This window comes from Arvicanthis niloticus, chromosome 16, assembly GCF_011762505.2.
Source record: "Arvicanthis niloticus isolate mArvNil1 chromosome 16, mArvNil1.pat.X, whole genome shotgun sequence".
NCBI lineage: Eukaryota > Metazoa > Chordata > Mammalia > Rodentia > Muridae > Arvicanthis > Arvicanthis niloticus.
Window position 1 is genome coordinate 17,664,384 of NC_047673.1, and position 9,687 is coordinate 17,674,070.

The 9,687-nt window shown below is 49.4% G+C and overlaps 1 protein-coding gene across 7 annotated transcripts in view; it reads left to right on the top strand.

Moving 5' to 3' along the window:
• Fgfr1 (fibroblast growth factor receptor 1) overlaps positions 1-9,590 on the top strand; it is a 57,481-nt gene extending 47,891 nt beyond the window's left edge. For 2 of the 7 annotated variants that reach the window (XM_034521026.3, XM_034521027.3), the window contains exons 9-18: positions 1,561-1,763; positions 2,601-2,746; positions 3,350-3,471; positions 3,825-3,935; positions 4,345-4,535; positions 6,244-6,366; positions 6,606-6,676; positions 6,974-7,111; positions 7,389-7,494; positions 7,601-9,590. In XM_034521026.3, the coding sequence (XP_034376917.1) occupies positions 1,561-1,763; positions 2,601-2,746; positions 3,350-3,471; positions 3,825-3,935; positions 4,345-4,535; positions 6,244-6,366; positions 6,606-6,676; positions 6,974-7,111; positions 7,389-7,494; positions 7,601-7,777 (1,388 nt within the window). In that variant the 3' untranslated portion in view covers positions 7,778-9,590. The remainder of the gene's footprint in view (positions 1-1,560; positions 1,764-2,600; positions 2,747-3,349; positions 3,472-3,824; positions 3,936-4,344; positions 4,536-6,243; positions 6,367-6,605; positions 6,677-6,973; positions 7,112-7,388; positions 7,495-7,600) is intronic. The other 5 variants (XM_076913934.1, XM_076913935.1, XM_076913936.1 and 2 more) reach the window with 3 other exon arrangements.
• Positions 9,591-9,687: the final 97 nt, after the last annotated feature.

A 9,687-nucleotide genomic window follows, 5' to 3' on the forward strand; every position in this document is an offset into this window, starting at 1 on the left:
GGAAGGAGCCTGTGGCCTTGCTGGGTGGTGGACTGGTGACCACAGGACCAGTATGGTTTTGCTTGCATGTGGCCTGAGAGCTGCTCTTCTGTGGCCGCTAAGTGCATACCTTCTCTACTCTTCCCTTCCACCTTGCTTGCCCAGCAGTCTCACACACTGCCGCTGGCGGAGAAGCATCCTGTCTTTGTCATTGTCTCTGTTTAGTCAGTGCTCCCTGTGAATCCTCATTTCCTGACACTTGATAGTGGGGGGGAGGTGGGGATGGACAGACAACAAACAGAATCCTTCCTCTGTCATCAGCTCTGTTTCCTTATTGGGCTGGGAGGACTCTCAGGGTTGGGAGGACTCTTAGAGTGTCACTTTGTCTGGCTGAGGTTTTAAAGGGAGGACTGTTGGAGGAGGGCAGGGCAAGGAGGTTCCAGTAGGTAGGCGCCCTTTCTTCTGGTGAAGGGAAAGGTAGACTAACCAGCAAGTGGAGTTGAGTGTGTGATCTTAGCTGCAATCCCTACTGCAGCAGAGAAACACTGCTACCAAAAGCAGCTTGGGAAGGAAAGAGTTAAATACTTATTTCCCTTATTCTTCCATAGCACCCAAGTTCATCATCAAAGGCAGTTGGGGTGGGGGTGGGGGTGGCAGAAACAGAGCAGGAACCTGGAGGCTGGAGGCTGGAGGCTGGAGGCTGGAGGCTGGAGGCTGGAGGCTGGAGGCTGGTGCAGAGGCCATGAAGGAGTGCTGCTTACTCAGCCTGCTTTCTTATAACATCCAGGAATACCTGGATGGTACCGCCCACAATGGGCTGGGCCCTCCCCCTATCAATCACTAATTAAGAAAATGCCCTACAGGCCTGCCTATAGCCCACCCTTATGGAGGCACTTTATGGGTGACTTTAGTGTGTGTCAAGTTAACATAAAACTAGCCAAACAGTATGAATTCTAAATAGAGATGAAAGGACATGGGAAAATGATATCCGCCCCCCCCCCATCCCATTTCCTTACATTTTAAGCATACTATGGGGGCCATGAATAGATTTCTTTAAAACTGCCAAATACATAGTCTTTTTTCATCTAGAGACATATTTAGACATTATATTTACTCTGCCCATGTTTTAGCTATTTACTGATCTGATCTAACAGAGGTGACAGGTGTTTAGTAAGACATAGGATGAGGATTCATTAGGTCTCACTCTGAGTCCCACCCTGCCATGTCCTTTGAGGACTGTCTGGTCTCTTGGGCATAACAGCCTGTTTCCACATGATATGTGTGCACAACATTGAGCTTCTATAGGGTCTTTGGTGCCCATCTAACCAAGTGGTCAGCTAAGCAAGTTGGCTCGGAGTTGATGAGTGTTGGGCTTGCTTGGCAGGATAACCTAGGTTGTATTTACCCTCCATGGGGTTTGAGTTTAAGGATGTTTAAGGATTACCTCAGAGGTCCCAAGGTGCCTGGTCCTTTGATGCCAGGATCCCAGGGGAAAGGGGCAGGTACTGGGTTTCTCATGGGGCACACCTCTTGTGAGTGAAGCCCTCGTGACCTGCTGACATCCTGTCCACACTGACTCAGCCCTGGAAGAGAGACCAGCCGTGATGACCTCACCTCTCTACCTGGAGATTATTATCTACTGCACCGGGGCCTTCCTGATCTCCTGTATGGTGGGCTCTGTCATCATCTACAAGATGAAGAGCGGCACCAAGAAGAGCGACTTCCATAGCCAGATGGCTGTGCACAAGCTGGCCAAGAGCATCCCTCTGCGCAGACAGGTAACAGAAAGTAGATGGGGGATTTGCAGGCTCATCACTGTCTTGTCTCCTCTTGCCGGGCCTCCAGGGCCTCCAGGGCCTACTCCCTTCCCTACCCTCCTGCTTGTTCCTCATCTCCCACTTTGGACTTTGCTTCAACTTCTGGACCAGACACATTGGAACGTTATAAACTAACTCTGGCTCCACGCCTGTCCACCTTGCACCCTGGCCACAGAGAAACACGGAGGGAGGAAATGGGTTAGAAGGTACAGGTGTGTGAAAGATGAATCATCCCTCAGACCACCGCTGACCTGGAAAGGTGCCTTTAGGGACGACTGGGAATCCATAAAGCTGAGGCAGAGTTTTTGCCAAGTCAAGCTGGGGACAAGAAAAAGAGCAATTAGTTCTGTTATGAAACATTAAGCTCAAAGAGGTATATTTGTTATGCTCATTCATTAAGTGAGTAAAGTGGTGCCCAGAAAGACTTTTTACTTGTCTTTTGATTTTTCAGGACAAGGTTTCTCTGTGTAGCCCTGGCTGTCCTGGAATAGACTTTGTAGACCAGGCTGGCCTTGAACGCAGAGATCATCTGCCCTAGCCTCCAAGTGCTGGGATTAAAGGTGTGCGCCACCGCTGCCTGGCTCTGGAAAGACCTTTTGATGGTGGAGATTGCTCAGTCAGAGCTTCTCCCCTCATGGGTTTTTTTTTCCTTTTCTTTTCTTTTTCTTCTCCCTACCACACTGTTAGGAATAGAAGCAAATTTGTGTTATGGATTTTTTTTTTTTAAAAGGCTGGGGATTGGGGAGGAGTTGGCAACCACTCACCCTCTCCTTGCTAGAAGGGTGACCCCACTCTTTCTTACAGGTGTCAGCTGACTCCAGTGCATCCATGAACTCGGGGGTTCTCCTGGTTCGGCCTTCACGACTCTCCTCCAGCGGGACCCCTATGCTAGCTGGAGTCTCCGAATATGAACTCCCCGAGGACCCCCGCTGGGAGCTGCCTCGTGACAGGTGGCACTGCTGTAATTTTCCACTTCAGACTGGGGGGGGAGGCAGGGAGGGCACACGCTTTGGTTCTAGCTGTAGGAATTGTGTATGCTGGGACCTGCTAGGCAGTGAAAGTACTTGAGCTGCCTCTAGACATAGCCCCGCTACTTCCTGCTCTCAGTTGAGTGACGTCCCAGAAGAAATGGGGATGAGCTGTCATATAAGATCTTGATCTAGGGGCTGGAGAGATGGCTCAGCTGGTTAAAAGCACCGACTGCTCTTCCAGAGGTCCTGAGTTCAAGTCCCAGCAACCACATGGCAGCTTACAACCGATGCCCTCCTCTGGTGCATCTGAAGACAGCTACAGTGTACTTATATACATAAAATAAATTATAATTATATAAATTATTAGTGTCACACACCTTTGATCCTAGCACTTGGGAGGCAGAGGTAGACAGATCTTTGAGTTCAAGGCCAGCCTGATCTACAGATCAAGTTAGTTCTAGGACAGCCAGCTCTACTGTCTTGAAAAATGGAGGTGTGGGGATGTTGACCTTCAGCAGCCCTGACTGTCACTGCACATTTGTCCAGTCCTAATTGTCACTCACTGCTTGTTTCCCACTCAAGACTGGTCTTAGGCAAACCGCTTGGCGAGGGCTGCTTCGGGCAGGTGGTGTTGGCTGAGGCCATCGGGCTGGATAAGGACAAACCCAACCGTGTGACCAAAGTGGCCGTGAAGATGTTAAAGTGTGAGTAGAGCTGTGTCCTATAGAGTAGTCTCTTTCCTTTCTGGACCCAACTAAAGACATCCTGTGATGCGGTCACTGCTCACACCTGCTACACTTAACTGACCGGAGGGGGATGTCACACCACGAGTGTTTAAATCTCACTTTATTCTTAATGTTGTCTTGGGCTCAGGTGCTCATCTTAGTCCCACAATTGGCTGATTTTTCTTGTGGTGTCTCCAGCCACCTTCACATGGTAGTAGTGGCTCCTGGGTGGGAAGCGGGAGGAAAGAAGGGGAGTCCTGGAGAAAAGGGGACTCCTTCAGGATCCGCTTCCTCCCTCCTCCCTCACCCTGCTCTCTGGTTTGCATGTGAAGCCGATGCAACGGAGAAGGACCTGTCGGATCTGATCTCAGAGATGGAGATGATGAAAATGATCGGGAAGCACAAGAATATCATCAACCTGCTGGGGGCGTGCACCCAGGATGGTAGGTGGCTCCTAGGGCAGGTCCGGCCTCTGGGCATCAGTGGAGAAACTGCCTTGGCAGGGGGGTTAACATGATGCCCAGGAGCTGGGCCAAACTGATCAGCGTTCATTTAAGATTACTCACCAACACCTAGATTCCCCATGTGAACAGGAACACTGAGGTTCTTCAGTCTACATTAGGGCACCCACCCCAGCTTTGCTTGGGAACTTTCTGGCCTATACCGGGAAGAATCTTCTGGCTCTCTTCAGGCAGAATGACTTTACCCGTTCCCCTCTGTTGGAAGCAGGAAAGAGTTTGATTAGGCACGGCAGACAGTGGGCGATGACACCAGGAGGAGGGGCTTCTGTTAGGTGGAGCTCCCCTTGCTGACTTATTGCCTGACCTGTGGTTGCCATCTCTGTCCTCTCAGGTCCTCTGTATGTCATCGTGGAGTATGCCTCCAAAGGCAATCTTCGGGAGTATCTGCAGGCCCGGAGACCTCCTGGGCTGGAGTACTGCTACAACCCTAGCCACAACCCCGAGGAACAGCTGTCCTCCAAAGATCTGGTGTCCTGTGCTTATCAGGTGGCTCGGGGCATGGAGTATCTTGCCTCTAAGAAGGTGTGGAGACTGAATGCACCCCTCCCCGAAAAAGGCAGGGTGGGACTGGACCTGGCTAGCACTCCAATTTATGACTACCTTATCCTCGGGCTCACGGTCCTTCTGCCTCAGTATCTCTGATGCTGGGATGCTAGCATGGGCTACCATGCCTGTCTCCAGCTTACAACTGTTAATCCTTTCGAGCCGTGGGTGCATGGAAACTGGCCCCTTGTGTTCTATTAGGCTTTCAGAGTTGGAACAGCCCTTGTAGCCTTCAGATCAGATTGAATTAGGTGTGAGTCTATGTAACTGCTTTCTGCGTATACTTTTTTCATTGAATATTTTATTTACATTACAGATGTCATCCTCTTTCCGCCATTTAACCCCCCTCCCCCCCCAGAGACCGCCTATTCCATTTCCCATCCTCCTTTTTGCTTTTATACCATTTGAATTACATGCAAGTATTAAGGTCAGTTCTAGGTTGAGGAACTGTCAGGCAGCTATTTTTAATTTATATGTTTTTACTTTTTGAATTTAAGGTCCCACTAATTTTTGTAACAGAGACCAGCCTGATTCATTGTGTAGCATAGACTGGGCTGAAATGTGTAATTATCCTGCCTCAGTCTCTCAAGGGCTGGAATTACAAGCATGTGCCACTGAGTCCGGCCTTTATTTTTTTTTTCTTTTCTTTTTAAGATTTATTTATTTGCTGGGCAGTGGTGGTGTAAGCCTTTAATCTAAGCACTCGGGTGGCAGAGGCCAATCTCTGAGTTTGAGGACAGCTTGGCCTACAGAGCAAATTCTAGGACAGTCAAAACTAACAGAAAACTCTGTCTCAAAAAAACAGAAAAAAGCTGGGCGGTGGTGGCGCACGCCTTTAATTCCAGCACTTGGGAGGCAAAGGCAGGCGGATTTCTGAGTTCGAGGCTTACAGAGTGAATTCCTGGACAGCCAGGGCTACACAGAGAAACCCTGTCTTGAAAAACCAAAAAAAAGAAAAAAAGAAAAAAAAAAGAAAAAGAAAAAAAAAACAGAAAAAATTGTTTTGTTTTATATATATATGTGTTTTGTTATATGTATATGTGAGTGCTCTACTTGCATGTAAGCCTGCATGACAAAAGAGGCTTCAGATCCCGTTATAGATGATTGTGAGCCAGCATGTGGTTGCTAGGAATTGAACTCAGGACCTCTGAAAGAGCAGACAACCCATGCTCTTCTTCTCTCCAGCCCCTGTATTTCTTCCAATACAAAATCAGACTACTTATTTTTTTATGTAGTAGAATTATTGTGAGGATAAAATTAACGGTGTCTATGAAAATGCCCGGCACGGTTTCAGTACTCACGGTGTCTTTGCTTGAGCAGACTGCTCTGCTGGGGAGGACAGTCCTCAGCACGCACACACCTCCACAGACCTAGCATAGGCCAGGTGGTCTGTTTTGGATGTACAAATCTCAAAGCTAGAGGTTAGACTCAAGAAAGAAGGCATAAAGGAGAGTTCACTACCGTGACTGAGAAGGCTACACTTGCAGGTGCCTGGAATTAAAGAATATTTTTGAAGGGTCACCTGGAGGGTATGGAAGATCTAGAGGGTGTGGAGGTGTGTGGGCAGAAGACCCATGAGGTAACGCAGTCCTGCTGCTAGCTACATAGTAAGCGCTGGTGCAGAGACTGGATGTCTCAGTGGCAGATCAGGGTCGCCATCTCCCTTGGTCCTTTCCTCTCTCTGCAGTGTATACACCGAGACCTGGCTGCTAGGAATGTCCTGGTGACAGAGGATAATGTAATGAAGATCGCGGACTTTGGCCTAGCTCGAGACATTCACCATATCGACTATTATAAGAAAACCACCAACGTAAGTTTTTTGCTCGGCATAGCCTGGGGCTCCACGCTGCTAGGTTTCCAGGGTCTCTGCTGTACTCATGTGGGGTTGAGTGGTCTAAGAACGAAGGGCTTGTAGGATGGGCTGCGGATGTGTGTCCCGTGCCCTGGCTCCCAACTCTTTGGCTCCTCACGGCCTGAGCCCCGTCATCTTCGGTTCACCTCATGAGTCCTCTGTGTCACCCTCCAACACGCATGCGCCGTTGCTTGCAGGGCCGGCTGCCTGTGAAGTGGATGGCGCCTGAGGCATTGTTTGACCGGATCTACACCCACCAGAGCGATGTGTGAGTTTGACATACACAATTACCCAGGATTCCAATGGCTAGACTGATGGGGGGAATGGGGATGGGAAGCATTGTTTTGTCCCGTGAACGGTGTACTTCCGCCTTCTTTGCATAGTGTCTTGCTGCCCCTCTTGTCTCCTGTGCCCTGACCCCTGAACTTAAGGGTCGTGTTGGGGCAGGAAAGGTTCAAGATGCAGACCTACTACTACTCTTGAGTTCTCAAGAGGACTCTGGGAAAGAACTCCTAGGGCAGCCTAGCCCTGTGCTAAGTCAGAGTGGAACTGTGCTCTCCCGTAGGTGGTCTTTTGGGGTACTCTTGTGGGAGATCTTCACTCTGGGTGGCTCCCCATACCCCGGTGTGCCTGTGGAAGAACTTTTCAAGCTGCTGAAGGAGGGCCATCGAATGGACAAGCCCAGTAACTGTACCAATGAGCTGTAAGTTTGATTCCGGGGTGGGGGGTGGGGGTGGAAGTCTGGGAAGGTTAACAGTCGGCGCTGTTTGAGTCCACTACTGGCAAGCGGGGTTGGATGTTGGGACAGCATATGGGGTTCATGATGATGGCTCATGGGAGGTTCCCGAGGTCCTGAGCCAGGCTCGGAAGGAAGCAGGAACATGGTGTGCAGGGAGTAGCCTGTCTTTCCATCCCTCCCCAAGCCCTCTGGCCCAGATCTGCCTTTGTCCCCTCTCTCTGACCTCACCGTCCTGCTTCAGGTACATGATGATGAGGGACTGCTGGCACGCAGTGCCCTCTCAGAGACCTACTTTCAAGCAGCTGGTGGAAGACCTGGACCGCATTGTGGCCTTGACCTCCAACCAGGTAGGGCTGCCCTGGGCTGGAACTTGGGCCATCATCACACAGGTACCTGAGGGGATACTGTCATAGGAATGTCTGGGCACCACCCACCAATCCTCTTCTGTCACAGGAGTATCTGGACCTGTCCATGCCGCTGGACCAGTACTCACCCAGCTTTCCCGACACACGGAGCTCTACCTGCTCTTCAGGGGAGGACTCTGTCTTCTCTCATGAGCCGTTACCCGAGGAGCCCTGTCTGCCCCGACACCCCACCCAGCTTGCCAATGGTGGACTCAAACGGCGCTGACTACCAACCGTCCCCAGCCTTCCCCCATTATGTCATCACCTGTGCCCCTCACCCACAATTCCCTGCTGGACACACTGCCTTTCTCCTCCTCTTTTGCTGCTGGCAAGAGCCAGTGCCTGACTGAGACCTTCCGGTGTGGCCTACCCCTCCATCCTCCCCAAGACCCTTCTTCCTCTTCTTAGCCTGCTGTGTGAGAGAGGAGCCAAGGGGCAGGTACTTGCTGCCTCCTTCCCAGGTGTTGGACCAAGACCCACCCTGCTGCCTGGCACTGCTTGGATATCTGCGGAGTAGAAGCAAGTGGAACAGTCATCATGCAAGCAAGCGAGAGCTTCCTGAGTGTTCTTGTTGACCCATCAGCCCCTTGTGTTCTGGTGGCAGAGGCCTTGGGGCTCCTGAAGCAGTGAGGTTTCTGTTTAGGCCTTAACTGAAGGCAACCTCTGCTCCAGATGGATGGTACCAGTAGCTTCTTAATTCCAATACTAATTTGCTTTGCTGACCAAATACCTGGTACCAGAAGACAGGGAGGGAGAGATTGGGAGCAATGATGTGCCCTTGGGCTGAGCCCTAGACTTGGGGCTCTGTACATAGCTATGAAGAAAACACAAAGTGTATAAATCTGAGTATATATTTACATGTCTTTTTAAAAGGGTCATTACTAGAGATTTACCCATCGGGTGAGATGCTCCTGGTGGCCGGGAGGCATCAGTTGCTATATATTAAAAAACAAACAAACAAACAAAAAAAGGAAAATGTTTTTTAAAAGGTCATATATTTTTTGCTACTTTTGCTGTTTTATTTTTTTAAATTATGTTTTAAACCTATTTTCAGTTTAGGTCCCTCAATAAAAATTGCTGCTGCTTCATTTTTATCCTGGGCGTGTGGAAAGGGGGCAGATGTCCCCCTGCAAAAGAGGGAGACAGGGACTAGAGGGCCATGAGCTGGTATCTCTCCCCACCATCCTCTTCCCACCCCCCATCCCCACCCCAGTGACCTCTGTCTCCAGGATTGTGCCCTCCCAGACAAGCCTTCTGTCTCTGATGGCTTTGGGAAAGGCAGGGAAAGGAGTCTGAGGTCCTGAGGGCAGAGAGCCAAACCCACACACTTGATTGTTTCTTCAGAGGAGATGAGTCTAGCCAGCGGGTAGAACAGAAACTCAAACCCTAGACCCTGTGTGGATGCCTGTATGTATCTGTGAGAGAAACTTTGTCACCCAAAGCTAGCTGTACATTCATGTCTTGTCTGTCTTCCCCAACCTATTCCTCATTTTCCTCTCCTGTAAATATTCTCTCTTTCCCAAGTCTCTGTTACCCGGATGGATCTGTTCCTGATCTTGGCTTCCTATAGTTTTTTTTTCTTTACAAACTCCATCCATCCATCCCTCAGAAAAGGGAAAACAATCTCTTGGTTTGGGTCAGCTTAGCAACTCACTTCTGCCACCTGCTGGTTGTTAGTGGTACCTTGGTATTTCATTCAAACCTGCCCACTCTAGCCTTCTAGGGTGTTTTTGTTTTTTGTTTGTTTTTATGGTTCTCTGCTGAATACAAAACGGTTCAATATGATTTCATCTGTAGAAGTTAGGGCTGCTTCTTTAAACACAGCTTTGGTAGCTGTGGTTTTGGTCATCGTCATAGCGTTCTTGTCGTTGTTTTCTCTGGGTACACATGTAACTGTCAAAATATTACGAGTGATTTTTATGCTGAAAGAAGGCATCATTTGGCAGAAAGGGCCAGGGAATGAATTTTAGCACAAATTCATTTTCTTGGAGACCGTATCAAAGTGTTTTTTTTTTTCCTTGTTAAAATAGTGAACGTCATTTCTGCCTCAGGTCTACTTGACTCACTGTCATGTGAATGGAAGGGGAGAACACAGAAAGGGCTTTGTGTGACTCGAGAGGTGCTAGGAACTGGAAG